General features: G+C 46.9%; 2 protein-coding genes across 18 annotated transcripts in view; one reads left to right on the top strand and one right to left on the bottom strand.

The window, feature by feature from the left end:
- The window catches only part of MYO9A (myosin IXA), a 308489-nt gene extending 300522 nt beyond the window's left edge, over positions 1-7967 (top strand). For all 15 annotated transcript variants that reach the window (XM_008016030.3, XM_038010113.2, XM_008016029.3 and 12 more), the window contains 3 exons: positions 21-223; positions 2306-2448; positions 3282-7967. In XM_008016030.3, coding sequence (XP_008014221.3) covers positions 21-223; positions 2306-2448; positions 3282-3745 — 810 coding nt within the window. In that variant the 3' untranslated portion in view covers positions 3746-7967. The remainder of the gene's footprint in view (positions 1-20; positions 224-2305; positions 2449-3281) is intronic.
- A 3930-nt stretch (positions 7968-11897) lies between these two features.
- NR2E3 (nuclear receptor subfamily 2 group E member 3) lies at positions 11898-18928 on the bottom strand. 3 transcript variants are annotated; one of them, XM_008016047.3, is made up of 8 exons: positions 18521-18928; positions 17791-17917; positions 17531-17634; positions 17219-17440; positions 16886-17061; positions 15753-15999; positions 15271-15376; positions 11898-12679 (listed from the first exon to the last, which is right to left on the bottom strand). In XM_008016047.3, the coding sequence occupies exons 1-8, from the start codon at positions 18612-18614 to the stop codon at positions 12547-12549; spliced, it is 1209 nt and encodes a 402-aa protein (XP_008014238.1). In that variant the 5' UTR covers positions 18615-18928; the 3' UTR covers positions 11898-12546. The 3 variants fall into 3 exon arrangements, with proteins under 3 accessions (XP_008014238.1, XP_008014236.3, XP_072868381.1); XM_008016045.3 differs by lacking the exon at positions 18521-18928 and having other exon boundaries at positions 17791-18285; XM_073012280.1 differs by lacking the exons at positions 15271-15376; positions 18521-18928 and having other exon boundaries at positions 12537-12679; positions 17791-18285.
- Positions 18929-19340: the final 412 nt, after the last annotated feature.

Raw genomic sequence — 19340 nt, 5'->3', positions numbered from 1 at the left:
ATGTGAATTTTTCTCTGCAGGGAAAGGGGCGTATTCGTCGAGGAAACTATCCAGGTCCATCGTCTCCTGTTGTAGTTCGGTTGCCTTCTGTGTCTGATGTCTCAGAGGAGACCTTGACTAGTGAGGCAACCATGGAGACTGACGTCACAGAACAGCAGCAAGCAGCTATGCAGCAGGAGGAGAGAGTACTGACTGAGCAGATTGAGAACCTACAGAAGGAGAAGTGAGTATCCAGGAGGAAGGGGAGAGACAGTCATTGTCTGTTTTCATTTCCTTCCTTCTATCGTTTCTTTATTTTTTCTTATTTATTATCTCCTGTGTGTTAAACACTGTGTCAGATGATACAGGAGATGTTGAAATGACAAAGACATGTTGCCTATACTCAGGTAACAGTGTGAAAGTTGTTCCCTCTGGGAAGCCAGTTCCATGAGCTGGAAAACCTGAGGCTGCTACAGTGATGGTCTGGAGAGGCTGACTGGGAGGAGGACACAGTATCCACGGGGCATGTCAGTCTTAGTCACGATTCATCTAGCAGTAACAGTGGGGAGCCAAAATGAGGTACTGGAGTCCTAACAGGTCAGAGACCAGCCTTCACGAACAGATTTATTTTGCAAAGAAGAGTAAAAATTCTTAGGCTAAGCCAAAGTCCCTTTCAAGAATGGGCATCATTCACAAATCCATGAAGGAAGGTTATTAGCCAAAGATCCATATGGCCATGGGAGCAGCAACTAGATGGTCATAGTAATGCTATAGCCCTAGAGAGTGCTAGGATACTGGATAGGGAAATTGGTTGCAATTTAGGAGAGAGACAAAAAAGAAGCTCTTTTACCTCCATTCATCACTGTTGCAGGGATTGGGTGACATTATGCCTTGGGGATAATATGAACATGCCATGGTTCTCCCTAAAGATGCTGTGTAATAGTTCTGGTCGACATTGATGACTCTTAGGAAGTCTTAATGGGATCTTTATTCCTGAGTTCCAGGATCACAGGTCTTGAGTTTGACTTATAAGGGGATATGAGACTGTTAAAGTACTTTTTTGGTCTCTCATGATTGATTCTGGAATATAGGCCAGCTAAAAAAGCAGCTGGGGCTCAGCTGTAAAAAACATGATAAGGCAAAGATGATGTACATTGACCAGGGGCTATTTGCTAGAAGAGTGATCTGAAAAGAAGACCCAATTCGGCTTTGATGCAGATGATGTTAGTGGTCTTGAAGGATTCATAGGAATTTTCAAGTAAGGGGAGAGTCCCTAGAAAAAGAAAGAAGAACGAACACAGTCTCAGAATGCACATGACCTCAGACAATTGTAATGCTGGTGATACTATTCTTGAAATGATTGTTCATGGATCTCAAGCTCGGTAAAGTGGAAGTAAAGGTAAGGGGCTCTGTTAGGGAAGAGACTTGATTAGAAGGTGAGTAAGAATTGGAAGGATAAGGAGGTTGTGAACAGGGCAGAATATTGGATTCACAGTTGGTGTATTCAGGTAATGACAAGCTCCAGCATCTGCCCATTGGAGAAAGTAGCTTAGCAAAAGTGGAGGAAAATATTGTTAGAAGTTGCAGACATAAAAGAAGTTCAGTGTTAGGATATTGAGATGAATTTTTACAAAGATATTAATTGAATAGATCAGGTGATGTCAAGCATTAGTGAGAAAGCAAGGTTAGGAGCTGAGTACCAAAGACATCACGGAATGTGGGGCATTACTGAGAGGTAGCTGGGTGACTGTGATGAAGAAGGAAGACTAGAGAATGCGATAACTAAAGATGGCATAAACTTCAAAGGACAGAAAAGATCAATCAGTGTTTTTCTTCATCTAGAGGTCTCTGTGGTGAAGGTAGAGGATATAGTCCACAGCCAGTTAGTAAGCTTCATGGAAAATAGTTTAGGAGCTGGAAGGAATCTTAGAGGTTATCTAGTTTAATCTCTTTGTTTTGTGGTAGGAAGCTGAGGTCCAGAGAGAGAAAGGTACTTTCCTGATGCATTATGGATATTATGAACAAGGTTAGAGCCCTGATCTCCTGATTATCAGTCCAGAGTTTATTTTACTGAAAGATCTCACCACGACAGCATCTTCACCCTACTCTTACCCCTATTATTGGTCCTAGATTGACTGTCATTTTGTCCTTTAGTCCATATAGTTTTAGCGTTCACCATATTTGGCATCACCGCCTGGATGGGGACAGTAAAAATGGACTCTCTTTGCTTCTTAGATTCCTGACTTTCATGGAGGATCTTTTTTTCTGTTATCTTCCTTCCACTTCCTATCAAATATGCTCATGGTTTCTTGATTGTATCTTACAGGGAGGAGCTGACATTTGAGATGCTTGTACTGGAACCCCGTGCCTCTGATGATGAAACTCTTGAGTCTGAGGCCTCCATTGGGACTGCTGATAGCTCAGAAAATTTGAATATGGAGTCTGAATGTGCTATCTCTGAGAAATCAGGTAAGTGAACATGGTAGACCAAAGACGCCAGATTTGTTTTGCAAAGGAGGAATACAGATTCCGAAACTAAGACAAAGTCTTTCAAGAATGCACTGACCATACATCAGCAGTAACAAAGTCCTGAGGAATTTTGTCCTTTTATCCATATAGTTTTAGCCTTCATCGTTTGGCATACAGGTCCTTATCACTATCTGGATGGGGATAAGCAATGTAATTGTCTTTGCTACTTAGATTCCTGACTTCCATGGAAGGTCTTTTTTTTCCTGTTGTCTTTGTAAAGCTTCCATATACATTGTTTATCAAACCAACTCTTCAATGTGATTGAGTTTTTTTTTTGTTTGTTTGTTTTGTTTTGTTTTTTTGGTAATTTAATGTTTTATCCTGTACTTACCACAGAGAAAAGCCAATAATCACAATATATGTTGTCTTACTGACCCATGACCCATTTTCTGAGGGTGGCAGGAATTGTGCCCCACTGTGAGGTGGGACTATATACATATACAAAGGAGGTGTTTAACTGGGTGGCATGTCTCAGGGAGATGTAGAACTTACCTACATATCCTGGCAGTTTTTAATATGATAGTGACTGTTCTAGGCCTCCACTGGTGGCATAGTCAAACACCAGATTTCCTTAGGGATTATTCTGAACTGCTATATAGAGAAATGGATGGTGAGCTCTCTTTGACTATGACTGTGCCCATAGTAAGTCAGCCTGGACCCTCCAAATCTTATCCCACCCAATTTCATGTGTGAACAATGACACCTATTCATTACATGATGATTTGCTTTAGAGGGCACTGTCATTTACATCTTTGTTCTCTTTTTTGCATCAGAGAGAAGCTTAGCCCTTAGCTCCCTGAAAACAGCTGGCAAGTCTGAACCTTCCAGCAAGTTGCGAAAGCAGCTTAAAAAGCAGCAAGACTCTTTAGATGTAGTGGACTCTTCAGTCTCCTCTTTATGTCTGTCTAACACGGCATCGTCTCATGGGACCAGAAAACTATTTCAGATTTATTCCAAATCTCCATTCTACCGAGCTGCCTCAGCTAATGAGGCCCTGGGAATGGAAGGACCATTGGGCCAGACCAAATCCCTGGAAGACAGGCCTCAGTTCATCAGCAGAGGAACCTTCAACCCAGAAAAGGGCAAACAAAAATTAAAGAATGTGAAAAACTCACCTCAGAAAACCAAAGAGACCCCAGAGGGGACAGTCATGTCTGGCCGCAGAAAAACTGTGGACCCATACTGCACTTCCAGCCAACAGCTAGCACTCTTTGGAAATAATGAATTTATGGTCTGAACCGGCAGATGTGTGTCCCTCCGTGGCTACAGAGTGGTAAACACATCTCACCTTTGGGGCTGCGTTTCATCACCTCGTCCACAATAGTCCATCCTAATTGTGGTCCTTCCTCTTTTCTAAGCATATGGCTAAGACTGTATGTGCTGAATTCCTGGGCCTCCTGCAGAAGCAGAAAGCCTGCTGGGGATGGTGCCAGCTGTGCCTTGGCTGCTGTATTTGAATTGAGATTTTACTAAACAAAGCCACCTAGGGCCTGGGGATTTGGGTCAGTTATAGTTGCCTCTCCCCCACCCTCTTTTCCCTTCTCAAAGGTGGGTGTTGAACTAGGGGGGATATTGCTGGCCTGAGGGACCCTCTCATTTCTGACATTTGAAGAAAACTTATAAATCTTTCTTAACTATGAAAGCAAAAGCCTTTGGGTTTATTTTGGGATAGTTAGGAGCTGGGGTAGAATATAATTTTTTTCCAAAAACTTATAAACAAAAAGCCTAATCCCTCTATTTTAAGATTTCTGAAAAAACACTCCATGTTATATTCTGGGGAAAGAAAAAAAAGTGATTGTTTCCGTTAAGCCATCAGAGCGTGTCTCAGATATCTTGTTATATGGTGAAGAAGAGAATACCTATTTTGTTTTTTGATGATGTTTGATGTCATAATAATCAGTGCTGGTTTGACTCCTGTTTAGTTCCTGCCAAATACATTGCATGGGCTGAAGTGTCAGTAGCCATACTGTTCTCATATTTCCTGGTCCTAGGATCAGATTCTTATACTTTAATTTTTAGTTTCCCAGAGACATGGTGATCCCTAAACTTATGAAGGTTCCATCCTAAGCCATTCAGGCTTTTCTCTTTGTATAGATTAAACCGAAAACCACATATGAGCCTGTTCATCTGCTGGTGGATTCCCACCACAGACTCAAATAATGTGACCGTTTAGTTAGTTCTCCAAAAACATTCACATACAATATTGCATGAATAAGTGTTACAGAAAGCTGCCAAAAAATAAAAAGGTTTTTAATATGACCTATCTAACTTTTATCTTCCTTTTCTCAGACCATCAGTATTAAATAGATGGAAAAAAATCAAGGACTACTTGAAGCTATTTTTGTTAATATTCTGGTTACTGAAGTTTATTGTAAATATGTATGTATAGTAGACATATTTCTTTTTAACCTTGTGCTTCCCTCCTTCCCATGGAATTTCTTCCCACAGATTAGGGGCCACTGGACAAGGGGATGAGAGCCATTCATCCCTGGGTTGAGGGAATAGTAAGACATCATTTTCACCACTGGGTGGTCTTCATATACATGAGTTATAATAACATTTTAAGTATCTTAGCATTTGTGGGAATAGAAATCTGTTTTTGCTATTTATAATATATGAAAAATGAAACATGATAGCCTTTCTCGAGATAAGTATGTGAAATGTTTATTTTTAAAGTTACTAAATGCATCTTGTCTTGCTACTACATGCACTGCTCTGAAAAAGAGCCTTTACCATCTATAACCTGTATTTTGGTTATTCTTCCTTTTCATACTTCTTTGAAGTTGTGGAAATATTAAGTCTTTTGTTAAGGCAGAGTCTCTCCTGTTACACAACACTGAACCTCATGCCACTGCCTCAGTGGTTATTGGCCAGCCCCAGAGGTTAGACTTGGAGCATAATTCTGAGTGGCAGCTAAAGATAGCAGGAGTTTTACTTCTCCCTGCTTTGGGTTCAGAATTGAGCCAGAGAAAGGAAGCTTTTAAAATCTCCAGAATAATGATGGTTAATGAGCAAATGTTATGCTTTATATCCCACAGACATCTGCCACCTTGTTCGTCTTGTCCTGAGGAGTAATAAATGTTAAACTTTTAAAAATCTGAATTTCAGAGAATCTCCTAGAGGACAGAGGAAAACCCCTCAGCATGGTGTGTCATAGTGGGATTGCTGGTTCCTTAGCCTCATGCCAGGTTGCACAGTCTGTGTTTCAGTGTTCTTGGGGGAGTAGTGTGCTGCTGGGCATTAATTGTTACTCTGCACTTGCTCCAGAATGTTGGTTAAATCCTGTATAAAAAAAAAAGAGATTGCCCTTATCAAATAATTTCCTGTGGCCCAGAGGAATGGCCAGGAGAACACATGTTGTCACATGTTCTTCCTTCTAAATCTTTGTGGGATTTTTTTGGTAAAATAAGTTTTTTGGCAGTTAAAAAATGACTGATGTAGGTCACTTTATAGGAACTAGGTGATGGATGTTAAGAGACTTTATAATTTTTCTCAGGGACCTGAAACTCCAATTTGGGTAAAATTCAATTAAAAAAAAAAAAAAAAAAAAGAAAAAGCTTGTTTTTTTCAGTTGCTAGATTTATGTGGATTTCTAGTCATTTAATCTGCCAGGATTGGGGTGGGTAGGTGAGGAGGAGAGATCCACAAAATTGTAAGAGTGGAAAGCAGTGTGGGGCACTCCCTTTGAGGGAAAGCCATTGTTTACATAGGGTAATAGGCCTTGTTGGCCTGATCAAGAGATGAAGCCATAACTCTTAAAAACCTTCAGAACCAAATGCTGTGTCTGCATCCATCTGTTCTCACTGGCCCTCTGCATGGTAAAGTTATGTCACCACAAAGTGATGCCACGTTACAATCACTTATGAAACTGTTAGCCCTTCGTATGCATCACACTTGTGGTTCTGTAGTGCTTCTCCTTTGCTTGTTTGCTTTGATCTGCATGGCAGCAGTGGGGCAGCTCCACATTTGGAGCCCATACTCCAAAATGCAGAGCACTCTACTTCTAGCACACATTCCCAGTCCCAAACAAAACCTGAATTTTCAACTCTGCCCATTAAAGTGAATGTATCCCTGTCATTTAGTATGTACTTATTATGGAAAATGTAACAAAAGCAGAGAAGTGTGATTTCATTCTGTATCACAAATTGAAGCAAATTAACAGCAAATCCAGCAGGAATCAGGGAGGCTTAGTTTACAACGTATTTTGTACCTCCTGCCTTTAAATTATTTTGCCACTCTGGGCCTCTGAAAACACAAAGGGAGATACAGCCCTCCAACTATGAGCCTTGCAGAGAGAGACAAGAGGGCCAGAGGTCCTGGGATGGAATACTAGAGCCCCCATCTTCTCATGCTTTGGAAACCTGCCAGAGCGCTTATCCTGCTGGAAGATGAATGCAGACTCCGTTCTGTGTTTCATAACGGTAGAGTTGTTTTCACCATCAAAACCAGAGGGTCAGAAGTGTGCTGAAAAGATGTGGTCCAGCAGGGTTCTATAGTCCCACCTCAGTGCCTGGGGGCTGTGTTTTTAACTGTAACAAGCACTTTGGTAAACTAGAAAGAAGACAGGATTCTCAGGATGTGTTCAAAGCTAAGAGTTTTCATTGTAAAAAGAAACATACTCTGTGGCTTTCCTCATCCTCCTCTCTTTTTTCTTCTTGGTGGGAAGCTGGATGCGGGACATGCATGATTCTGTATGGACAAATATGTTAGGTCCACCCATACTCTTGTGACAGCTCCCCAGCACTGTCCCCCAATACCATGCTGGACTTGGTAGTAAAACTCCATGGTATCTGTGGGAGTCCTCTTTTTCTGTGCCCTAGACTACTTTTAACCACTTTTCTCTGAAATGACTCCCACATTTGATTGAGTATTGAAAGGGTAACAGCAAAATGATGATTGTGGAGATGGATCTGTTAGGTCTCATATTGGTCCCCTGGTTGAAACTTTTTTCAAAAAAGCCCCCACAATGGGCCTGTCACCTTGCTAGTCATCCATTCTTAATGCCTATTTCTCAGCCCTCTGAAGTCATATAAAAGTTACACCTTTTGAACCACAAGTATTTGTATTTACTATAGGAAAGGTGTGGACTACAGATTAGTATTATATTTAATGGATTTTAAGTAATTTATAAGTATGCTGAGTGTAAATTTTTAAAGAACTGTATTATAAAAGGACATATCCTGTGAAATATAACATTTTACTATTTAATAGAATAATTCTATAAGAAGAATGATTTGTCTCACCCACGGAACTGATTACATTCCGGATGCAATCAACAGGCACTTTGTAATTTCCTTTTTGTTTTTTTTCTTTGCGGGGGGTTGAGGGGTAACAAGACATCATCTGTATAAAGTGCAGTTTGTGTCACTCAAAATATGCACTGTATGGCTACACAAAAGCAGCTTGATGAACAAATCACCCTATGGCTCATTAAAGAACAAAGCTTCCAGAAGCAGCAATATGTGTGGTTTGTTTTCCAACCATCCTGGCTCCCACTCCAACTATTCCAACCCAACTCCAAGAAACAGCAGTGACTTCTTAGTTACACTGATGTGTTTTCAGGAAAGGACTCAACCCACAGTTGACAAAACACAGAGGTGGTAGTCACTGGAACTCAACTGAATTCAAGTAAAGGTGTGATTCAAGGTGTTTTTTCTGTAGTAGATGCAGGCTGCTGGCTGTCAAGACTTCGTTTAATCGGTTTAAGGCTAGAAGGGCAGGAAAAGCAGTAAATCTGCATTTAGGATCCTCCCCTAAATTGGCCACTTGAAGAAGTAGCAAGGTTGCTAATACAGGGCTCAAGGATTCTCACTGAAAAGCAAAGCAACACATTGCAATAGAAACAGAAATTTTAACTCAGTTTGTCATTTTTGTTCTGCCACCAACTTTACTGCATGACTGGGAAAGGCATTTGCTCTCTCTAAATGTTAGTTTTCTTATCTGGAAGTCAGTTCTCTTTCCCAGTCTCCCATATTTGGAGAACTCCTACTGACCCACAGGTTTTAATGTAAAAGGCAGTTGTCCTGGGAAGTTTGCTCTGACCCCATGAATTGGGTTAGAGGTCTGTGTTCTCAACAGCTGTCAGTATTCATGGTGTCAAACACTTGCCTGTCTTGCTGACTCTTAGATCCCAGCACCTAACAAAAGGTGCTGGGCAGATATTGGATGAGAGGATTGATTAGGATCAGTGGTTCCAAAATGCCAAATCAGGTCTAAGGTTACATGGGGAAAAAAACATGCAGTGATTTTTTTTTCCCTAATGCCAAATGTATTCAATTTTTAAAATTCTGGGGTCATCCTTCTCACTTGTTTTTACGTTAAATTTACATTTACATTTTTGCATTAAATTTACATTGAAATATGAATAGTGAGTGTTAATTGTTTAAAATTCCCTTAGTTGCCCATATAAAACCTACAAATACCATTTTTATTTATTTTTATTTTTTTGAGACAGAGTCTCACTCTGTCACCCAGGCTGGAATGCAGTGGCACAATCTCGGCTCACCGCAACTCCCACCTCCCAGGTTCAAGTGATTCTCCTGCCTCAGCCTCCCAAGTAGCTGTGACTACAGGTGCCTGCCACCATGCCTGGCTAATTTTTGTATTTTTAGTAGAGACTAGGTTTCATCATGTTGGCCAGGCTAGTCTCGGACTCCCGACCTCAGGTGATCTGCCCGCCTTGGCCTCCCAAAGTGCTGGGATTGCAGGTGTGAGCCACCACGCCCAGCCTAAATACCATTCTTAAAACTTGCCCCTGAGATTACTGAGTCAACAAGTATTGTGATGATGAAGACCTGAGAACAGAAAGATACATAAGAAGAGGCAAGTTATACAGTGACCAGAGCTTTGATTTGTTTTTTAAAATTGCTTTTGCCCCTAGAATCAGTGGCAGTACGGTGTCTTAGAGCCAGAGATAGAACCGTGAAAGTAGATAAGGTACATGTAATATCTGAATGTTGAATCTTGTAGGTATGTCAGACTCACAGTCAAGGAGTGTATCACCCACAGGCATTGTCCTAGGTGCTTAGGGTACATTAGTGAACAAAGATCTCTGCCCTGTGGAGCCTGCATTCTAGTGGGGAACACCAGTGATGTCCACCAGATGGAGACTAGTCATCCGCAATACCTGGGTTGACTATCGGGTTGCACTTCTTGGCATCTTTAAGTCTTTCCCTGCCCTTCCTACCTTGAAATATCCCCTTGTGGGTAGAGAAGTGTCTTGTGAATCTAAAAACTAGCTTCATTTGAAAAGGCCCAGATAGTCCCACAGGGACTACCTCTGTGGTGCTTCATAGCCAAAGACATTTCTGGCATTGAGGGAAGAAAAAAAAAAAAAAAAGCTTTTGAATTATCTCTTCTCCTGATAAGGACCCTAAATGCAATGAAAAAGCCATTACTCATCAGAATTTCAGTAGAGCCAATCTGCAACAAAAAGTTGAATAATAGCTGTCATCCTAGGTGGTTTACAGACAGGAATTTGTATTCCTGTCTGTAAGACATGCTGAGAGCTGCACCAGATTAGGAGAACAGATGCCACTTTGTATTCCAGGTGAGATGGACTTAGTACAGAAATTAGGATCTGACAAAGGTCAGACATACTCCCACAGGTCAAGAAAGCCAATACAAATCTCAGCTAAAAGTCCCAGAGTTCTCAAGAGCTTGCCTGGAAGCTAGTGCAATTCTAGCCAGGAGGCTGCTGTGAAATCTATTTTCCCACGACGTGGCTGCAGTGTCTCCAAAGAAAAATGGCTTCTCTTTTTCCTAATGCCAAATTTAATCAGTTTGGCATTAGGGGGAAAAAAATGTCCTGTGAGTGCCTTTTATTAGCAAGTCCTAGGAGAAAGGGTTTCTGGGAAATGTAGTTCTTTCCTGGCATCTGTGCAATGAAGAAAAGCCCTTAGAAGTGGGGAAGGGGATGGTATTGATGCCAGATTGACAGCAGACAATCCAGCTTATGTACTTCCTCTAATTCTCCAAGACTTCTTGGAGAGCCCTCAAATCTCCTTCCCAATGTAGATGTACTGTGCTCACACATCCCAGATGCTAGCCTGTGAACTTCAGCAGGCTACCTTTGCAGTCTTACCATGTCCCCCAAAGCCAAACTGTAAGATAAATATGCAGGACTGGTCATGTCATATTTCAACCATGTGTCTTACTAAGGTGGCTTTGCTTAGGCCTTAGCTCATATGGATAAAACCTTTGATAGGGAACTGGACTGTATAATGGCATTATAGACATTAGATGACCGGATTAACTGAGGCCACTCTGATACTTTCAAAAGTTGGAGAGAATCTGAAGTAGCCTGGGGGCTGAAGAAAGAAGGGCTTCAGCTGGGCAGCATTTCCCATACTCTTTCTGGCAACAGCCCTGGCTGTTCTCAGTTCCTGAATAGACAGGGCATTTCTGTCAGCTAAGGGAGTTCAAACACAAGCCAAAGGACAGGGAACCCCTAGGATTGCTCAGACTTCTCACATGACCCTTTCTGTCTTGATTTCAAGCGCTTATCCTTTGAAGGCAGAAAATGCAACAGAATTGTTCAGTCTTTCATTCCAAAAGTGAAGGGGGAGTGGGAAAGGGGCAGTGCCAGACTTAAGCAGCATTAGGTAGAGTCACACCAAGGTTTGAGTCCTCTCTAAACAGTTTTTTCATTTATAAATGGAGAAAATTAGCCTTTCCCTCAGAGTTAATCTGAGGATTAAATGGCAATTTTAAAAGTCCCCAGCTCACTGCCTGCTATTAATATATACATTGCCTGATCTATGTTAATGTGTTAAAATATTATTTTCACGGTCATCTGGGTCTATGTTCAAAATTGGCCAGGGTGCAGTGGCTCAAACCTCTAATCCCAGCACTTTGGGAGGCCAAGGTGGGTGGATCACCTGAGGTCGGGAGCTCTAGACCAGCCTGGCCAACATGGAGAAACCCCGTCTCTACTGAAAATACAAAATTAGCTGGGTGTGGTGGTGCATACCTGCAATCCCAGCTACTCAGGAGGCTGAGGCAGGAGAATCACTTATACCTGGGAGGCGGAGGTTGTGGTGAGTCAAAATTGTGCCATTGCACTCCAGCCTGTGCAACAAGAGCGAAACTCCATCTCAAAAAAAAAAAAAAGAGAGAAAAAGAAAATGATGAGGGTTGTCTGAGCTGTATCTTTCCATAATGACCTAAGAAGTGATGAAGAGTCCCTTTCACAAAAAGTACCTGTAGCTGCCTTATGTTAAGTTTCAGGGTGTTCACCTTTACTTAGGAAGGAGGTGAGGGAGATGGGAGATAAAGGTTGAGACATGCTGCGGGTGATGGGATGCCATCTGGAGAGAAGCTGGGTGGTTGAATTCTATGGGAGATCCACTGGGCTTGAATTCATTGCACCTGGTCTCTGACTTGGAGTGGAACCCAGATGGAACTCAAAGACCTTGCACTCATTCCTTCGGTGTCCTCAAAGGGAGAGCCTTGACAACACTCATTTTTCTGTTTTATTTTATTTTTTAACTTTTTTATTGAGGTCTAACAAAATACAGTAAAGTGCACAGCTCCATGAATTTTTACCTATGAATACATTTGTGAAACCACTGCCCAGATCAAAATCAACATTTCTAGTACACCAGAGGGCTCCCATGGGCTCTCTCTGAATCAATCCCCTGCCACCCAGAAGTAACCACTATTCCAACTCCTATTACTGTCAATTAGTCTTGCCTGTTCCTGAACTCTGCCTAAATGGAACTTCTGCCTGGTTTCTTTCATTCAACTTTTATGTCTCTGAAGTTTACCCGTGTTGCCACATGTATCCATAATTCATTCTTTTTAAGTTATTTTTCATTATATGAATATACCACAATTTGTTAATTCATCCTACCATCAACGTACAGTTTCGGGCTATTATGAATAAAGCTGCTATGAATATTCTTACAATATCTTTCAGTGGGCATCTCTGCTGGGTACACACACCTACGAGGAATTTCTGGGGCAAAGAGTAGGCAAATGTTTCGTTTCAGTAGATTGTTTTCCAGAGTGCTTGGAAACATTTCACCTCCACCCCCACTAGTTTTTGAACATATCACAAAGGAGCTTCTCCATTGGAGTGTTCCCTATGGTCTTGCGGAAAAAGAGGAGCTCGATGCGTTCCGCAGTGATAAACCTCAAAGACGGGAGGAGCAGGAGCAATTTCCCAAACCTGAACAGGAGAGAGGATGCCATCAGTTTTACGACCAGCTTCTGAGCACTAGTCCTTGGAGCAGTGCCCTCCCAGGAAAGGCAAGGAGGAAGCAGAGGAGAGATGAGGTCCCCAGAGCAGGTCAGGAGGAATTTCGACGAAAAGCCACATTCAGGCCGGGCGCGGTGGCTCACGCCTGTAATCCCAGCACTTTGGGAGGCCAAGGCCAGCGGATCATAAGGTCAGGAGATCGAGACCATCCTGGCTAACACAGTGAAACCCTGTCTCTACTAAAAATACAAAAAAGTTAGCCAGGCGTGGTGGTGGGCGCCTGTAGTCCCAGCTACTTGGGAGGCTGAGGCAGGAGAATGGCGTGAACCCGGGAGGCGGAGCTTGCAGTGAGCCAAGATCGCACCACTGCACTCCAGCCTGGGTGACTGAGCAAGACTCCGTCTCAAAAGAAAAAAAAAAAAGAGCTATTTGCTAAGACAGGAGTCCACAACACAAAAGACAGATGGTGAAGCCCCAAGAGACAGATGGGGGAACCAAACCTTCCCTGGGTAGGTCTGATGGCCAGGGTCAATGCCCAGCCTCGAGGAGGCTACTCCACACTGGGCAGCCCCAAGCTCCCCTCACCGGGAGTTTCTGGGAAACCTTCCCCACTACTCAGTGATCTGCTGGACTTGCTCTGCCAGCCTAAGGCCTTCCTTTCTCTTGCTAGTGCCAAGTGAGCAGCACTGAGCAAGTCATATACCCCTCCCATCTGCCTTCCCTGCTTCTGTTTTTCTGATCTAAAGAGTGGGAGGAAGAAGACATAACTATAAAGTCAGTTAGAGAATGTTTTTTCCAAACTGTAGGTATTCCTCCACTTAGTGGGTCTGAAATTAAATTCAGTGGGTCACAATCAGCCTTTTCTAAACAAATAAAAGAGAAATATCAGGTAAATTGTACAAGGTAAGGGTAGGAATTACTTCATGGAACTTCACTTCGGTGTCTGTGTGCGTATCAGGGGGCGATGGTAATTGTGTTTCTTCCTGGGCGTTGCAGTTTTTAAAAACTGAAATAATATGCTAGATTAGAGAACCCCAAACCACTATCTTCACACTCAATTCTGCTTGTAGTAGGCAATGAACCACTATAGAAGGGGCATAGGAAATCTTAATCAGCATTATGAAATTTGACGCATAACCAATATGCCAGGACATCTCTGGGGGCTGGTTCCAACAGAAACTTGGCAGAGAAAGGCTGCTGGTTTCTGAATGTCTCCGATGCCCACTCTTCAGATGCTAAGTCAAGTCTTAGTAGTAGCAGCGTTCTCCCTATGTTCATAAGCAGCACAAATCTTCCTGTGCTGTGTGGCATAGACTTTGTATACTGTGACTTTTCTTAAAAGGAAATTACCTCTTCTCCTTGTAATCATTTCTCGGATTAGAGATGATGCAAGGATGCCCATATTAGCTCACTTCTTCAGAAAGAAACTGCTGGGAGCCCCAAAGAATGCAGATAACATGGTCTAAAATAGCCAGTAGATGCCTGAAGGCCAAGTGTTCCAACCTTGCTGAGGCTCCATGACAACTGCCCATGCTGGGCCAGACAGCATAGTCCCAGAGCACTGGCTCCTGCCCTACCCTCACCCAGCCACACTCAGCCTGCAGCATCTCTCCTCCAAACCTAGCCAGGGCCATCCATGTGCTTGGCATCTCTACAGGATGCTCAGTGCACCTCCAAAACACCTTATCATCTTCCCTCAAAACCGTCTTTCCTCCTGGCTTTCCTTTTTATTGTTTTAATAACGTCTTCTCCCAAAGAGCTCCTCTTCCCTCATTCCTTACCTTCACCCAAACACTGGGTCTGACCTATTCCAACTCCTAGAGTCTCCCTTCCGCTCCCCCGGCCATGCCCAAAGATCAGAACTCCATGGAACCACCTGGAAGGTGGCAGTAGCTGCCACCCCCTTCCCAGTTGTATCCTCTGTACCCATGGCCATGCCCGTCTCCGTGAGGTCCAGCCCTGTGTATGACACACTCCTGCTTGGAAACCTGCAGTAGCTGCTCTCTGCCTCCCAGATCAGACGTGGCCTTTGGCTGGCATTCAAAGTCCTGAACGGACTGGTCCTGGCATACTTTTCTGGCTTATTCTCCCCATTTCTCACTGGCAGGAACCTGTTATACCTTCAAAGTGGGCTCCTGTCCTAACAACATATCATGCTTGCCCCTCTCTCCCTTTGCAAATGTTTTCTTTTAGACTTCTTCCTTTCAAGTCCAGCCCTGTCTCCCCAAAGTCCCTCCCAATTCTGCTTTACACTGCCCATGCCAAAGGGTCTCTGTCTCCTGCAGATTCATGCAACCCTCAGTACCTGGCTAGGGCAGTTTGCATCTTCAGTGGAGTCACTGCTGGTTGTCTCTGGAAGGCAGTAGCTTTGTCTTATGTACATCTTGGTCCCCACCCCGGGACCTGGTACTGTGCCTGGGACACAGTAGATGTTTGCTGTGTGCCACTGAACTGAGACCCTTGTGCTGTCTAATCAGTGAGCCCTGGGAGGGCGTGGGAGAGGCGGGGAAAGGGTAGAGAGGGCAGGGACAGATGAGTGGGTGGGCGCATGCTCAGGTCACCTCACGGGCTGGCTGGGGTGGTGGGCCTTGCTGTGCTGGCTCAGCATCACTTGGGACTGGTCCTGCAAGGCCTCTACGTGCTCAGGATCCTTCAGGCCCCGCGTCTCTGGGGAGAAGCAGCACCAGTGAGCTTAGCACAGGTTTACAGCTGTTATAAGGCTGGCCATGAAGTGGTGGCCCAGGGCTCTGGCTGCAGACATGGGCGTGGGATCCTGTGGGGTGGGCTTTGCCAGGGCCAGGGGAGCCACGAGGGGCTCTGGTGGGGGCTCAGGGTCTCCCAGGGGCTCCTAGCCTGCCCTGTCCCCTCACAGTCAACCAGGAGTGGCCCCAAGGAGAAGGGAGTCCAGCCTCACCCCTTTCCTCTCGCCCCCCAGGATAGAGGCCTACACACATCTGCACACATGTGGGTGGTGCAGGGAGAGTGAGAGGCACAGGGAAGTCACCAGAATTCCCATTCAAGGCTTAGACAGAGACTCAGCTACCTGGCTTGAAGAGGACCAGGGCCTTCATGCAGGCGAACTCCGTGGGGTCCACCGCCAACGCCCGGAACCGAGAGATAGTTTCCCGCAGGACACGCGTCTCCATGCTGGCCAGTGTGAGTCGGCCCTGGGCACCACCAGCAGCAGAGGCCTCAGGCGGTGCCAGCAGAGGACAGCTGTCCAGAGGCAGAGACCACTGGATGGCCCCGAGGAGGAAAAGTTCACTCCATGCCTCTTCCAGCAGGATCACCTGTGCTCAGAAAGGGATGCCTGTTATGGCAGACACACAGCTTCTCTGGCTCAGTCTGGAGGCTCTGCCACCATCTCAGGCACCCAAGGAATAGAAGTGCTGTCCTGGGACTCGAGAATGCTCTCCTGACATCAGCCAGGGGCCCACAGCTCTGGGATTTGGCACCATCTGGCTCAGCTGCCTACCATCTGAGACACTGTCTGGGTTCCATCCAGTGCTGCAGCTGGGACATTTAGGAACGCCCAGAGCCATTTGAAGTTGGGCAGCCTCAGAGACTTGCCTCATGAGTGTCCTAAGTTGAGTGTATTCAAGAGGCGTGGCCTGACTCTTCTGAGCTACTCCACCCTAGCACACAGACTGGCTGAGGGCCTCAGACCCTCCTTGTGCCTCTCCTCCTGGCTTTCCCGAAAGATCTGCTTGCCCTTTAGAAGCTGAGAAGGATGGCCCAGAGCCAGAGAGACTGGACTAAAATGCAAGCCCTGAAGTCGCAGGCACTTGTGCTCCAAGAGGCCTAGAGTCAGCCACTCAGGCTGTTCAGGGTGTGTAGGTCACTTGTCACCCACAGAATGTCTGCAGGGCCTGAGGGTCTTCCAGAACTTAAGAAGACCCTGGGCCCTGTGGGTCCCTGGCCACCATCATCTCCTAGGGGTGCACCCCGACCATCATCCCTGCACCGGAGATGCATGCACCCCCACTGTCACCATCCCTGAGATGCACCCCGGCCACTGCTGGCTCAGAGGTGTGTGTGTCCCCAGCCATCACCATCCAAGCTGTGTGTACCTCCATTCATACTGGCATGGGGATGTGTGTGCCCTGTCTCTGTGACTCGAGTGGGCCGCCTGACCCTAGCCCAGCCTAGCTCCCCAGCAGGCAGGCCGGTCGGTACCTGATCCCGGAAGGGCAGGCTGGAGAACACAGGCAGGTTCTTGGCCCACTTGATGGCCATGAAGAGCAGGCGAGCTGAGGTTTCATGGATGCTGTCCAGGCCGCAGGGGGAAGAAGAAGAGTATGGAGAGCAGGGGAACTCGGGGTCATTGCTGGTGACATCAATATTCTCATCAGCTGTTGGAGGAGGAGGTTGTGATCTTAGCATCTGCTTCTCAGGAGGTGGCAGGGAGTGCTTGGGGCCCGGGGAAGTGAGGATCAAGGCGAGGCGCTGCAGCCCCACTGTGACCCGGGTAGCCAAGCCTGCTGTGCTCTCAGCCGCTCTCCCACCTACCATCCTCTGGCTCCAGCTTAGCACAGGTTTCAGCTGTTATAAGGCTGGCCATGAAGTGGTGGCCCAGGACTCTGGCTGCAGACATGGGCGTGGGGCCCCGTGGGCTGGGCCCTGCCGGGGTCGGGGGAGCCACCAGGGGCTCCGGCCGGGGCTCCGTGTTGGACTCCACGCTGTCCAGGCGGACCTGGGCTGTGCTTCGGGGCTGGCGCTCGTTCTGCACAGCTGGGGAGGCAGGAAGGGTCAGAACGACACGCCAGCCAGTCCCGCTGCCCATCTCTTGTCACGTCCCCCCGGGCCAGCGCCCTGCCTCACCGTCCTGGTTCATGCCCGCCTGCAGGCACTTCTTCAGCCGGCAGGCCTGGCACTGGTTGCGATGCGCCTTGTCCACAGGGCACATCCCTGCCCCTACCTGGCACCTGCAGGCGAAGACGAGACCCCGGGGGTCAGTGTCCCTCCCAGGTCCCGAACCATGGGTTTGGACATTTTTGCCCAAGCCCCTCCTCCCCTGAACGCCCCCTCACCCCTCCAGAACCCCTCAGGGGCAGGAGCCCAGCAGGGCCCACCGCCCTCACCTGTAGATGAGCCTCCGCCGCACGCTCCTCTTGAAGAAGCCACTGCAGCCGTTGCAGGCATAGATGCCGTAGTGCTTCCCGCTGCTGCTGTCTCCGCACACGCGGCACTGGAGCGAGGGGCTCACGCCTGAGGGGCAGGGGGCAGGGCTGGGCAGGGTCAGGGCCGCACGCTCCCCTCCGTCCCTCAGGTCCTTTTCCCAGTCCTCAGGCCCCGTCCACCCGCATTTGAACGAACCCACGCGTGACTCTTCCATCCGGAGAAGTGTCTCCCTCATTGTGCATCCACACCCCAGCCCCCAGCCCCATTCCCTGCCCTCTCTCCTCCCTGAGTGGAATTTTCAGCAAGAGTCCAAGCCCTGGCTCCACTTCCCCAGCTCCCATCCCTTCTCTGTGGGTGGCTTCAGGTTCCCTCCTCCCACAGAAACATTCTTGTCAACACCACTAGGGACCTCTGGGCTGTTAAGCCCTAAGGGCACTTCTCTGTTCTTTCCTTCCCCATCGGCTGGGCTGTCCTGTCCTGGCTCTGCAGCCCGCCCGCCCCCAACCCCCCTCCCCACCCCACTGTGTTTCTAGGAGTCTGGGTTTGCCGGCAGGCTACCCCACCCTTGCCCACAGCCGGTGGGGCTGGGTCTGAGTTGCTCTGGCTCCTTCCATGGTTTCTGGGAACCTCTGGCCCTTACCCTGCGCCCCAAGGGCCCAGACCTGACTCTACCTCCAGGAGAAGCCATACCTGTTGGATCCTCCCCCAGGCCCCACCTGCCTGGAGACTCCTTTCTGGAGGCAGCCCCAGCTGCAGGCGCAGCTGCAGCCACCGTGGAGCTCATCAGAGCTGTTGGTCTGGTCTTGGTGGGTTCCAGGGCAGCCTCTGCCTGCCTGTGGGAGGCCTGGGTTGCTGAGCCGGGCCCAGCCTCTACCTCAGTCCATGAACCTCTGTCTCTCTGCCCCTGTCTCTCTTCTCTCTCTGCTCCTACCTCTCCGTGGCAGCCCCCTCTGCCTTTGTCTCTCTCCCTGTCTCTGTGTCTCTCTATGGGTCTCCGCCTCTCGGTCTTCCTGCCTGAACTCTGTCTGAACTCAGGAGCTGCCCCAAGGTTCCGAAGCCCCTCACAGCTGAGGCTCTGGCTTGAGGAGATTTCTCCCGGGGCAGCCACTGGATGCAATTTATGATCCTCTTAATCTTTACTGTCTCCATAGGGGATCAGTCGGCCACACCTGCAGCATTACCAAGGTGCCCTGGGAGCTGGTCAGTCCTGCTACCCCATGCTGGTTCCTGGGCTGCCCAAGGTCCCCCGGGGCCCTCCTGCCCTATGTGCTCAGATGTTCACCATTCCATGCCACATCTTGAAGAGATGTATGGACTCCACTTCTCCCAAGGACTTTAAATCTTTTTTTTTTTTTTTTTTTTTTTTTTTTAATACAGAGTCTCGCTGTGCCACCCAGGCTGGAGTGCAGTAGCGTGGTCTCAGCTCACTGCAAACTCTGCCTCCCGGGTTCAAGCGATTCTCCTGCCTCAGCCTCCCGAGTAGGTGGGATTACAGGTGCCTGCCACCACG

The sequence above is a fragment of the Chlorocebus sabaeus genome, chromosome 26 (assembly GCF_047675955.1).
Source record: "Chlorocebus sabaeus isolate Y175 chromosome 26, mChlSab1.0.hap1, whole genome shotgun sequence".
In the NCBI taxonomy this organism is placed as follows: domain Eukaryota; kingdom Metazoa; phylum Chordata; class Mammalia; order Primates; family Cercopithecidae; genus Chlorocebus; species Chlorocebus sabaeus.
This window is presented reverse-complemented; position numbering and strand designations above follow the sequence as displayed.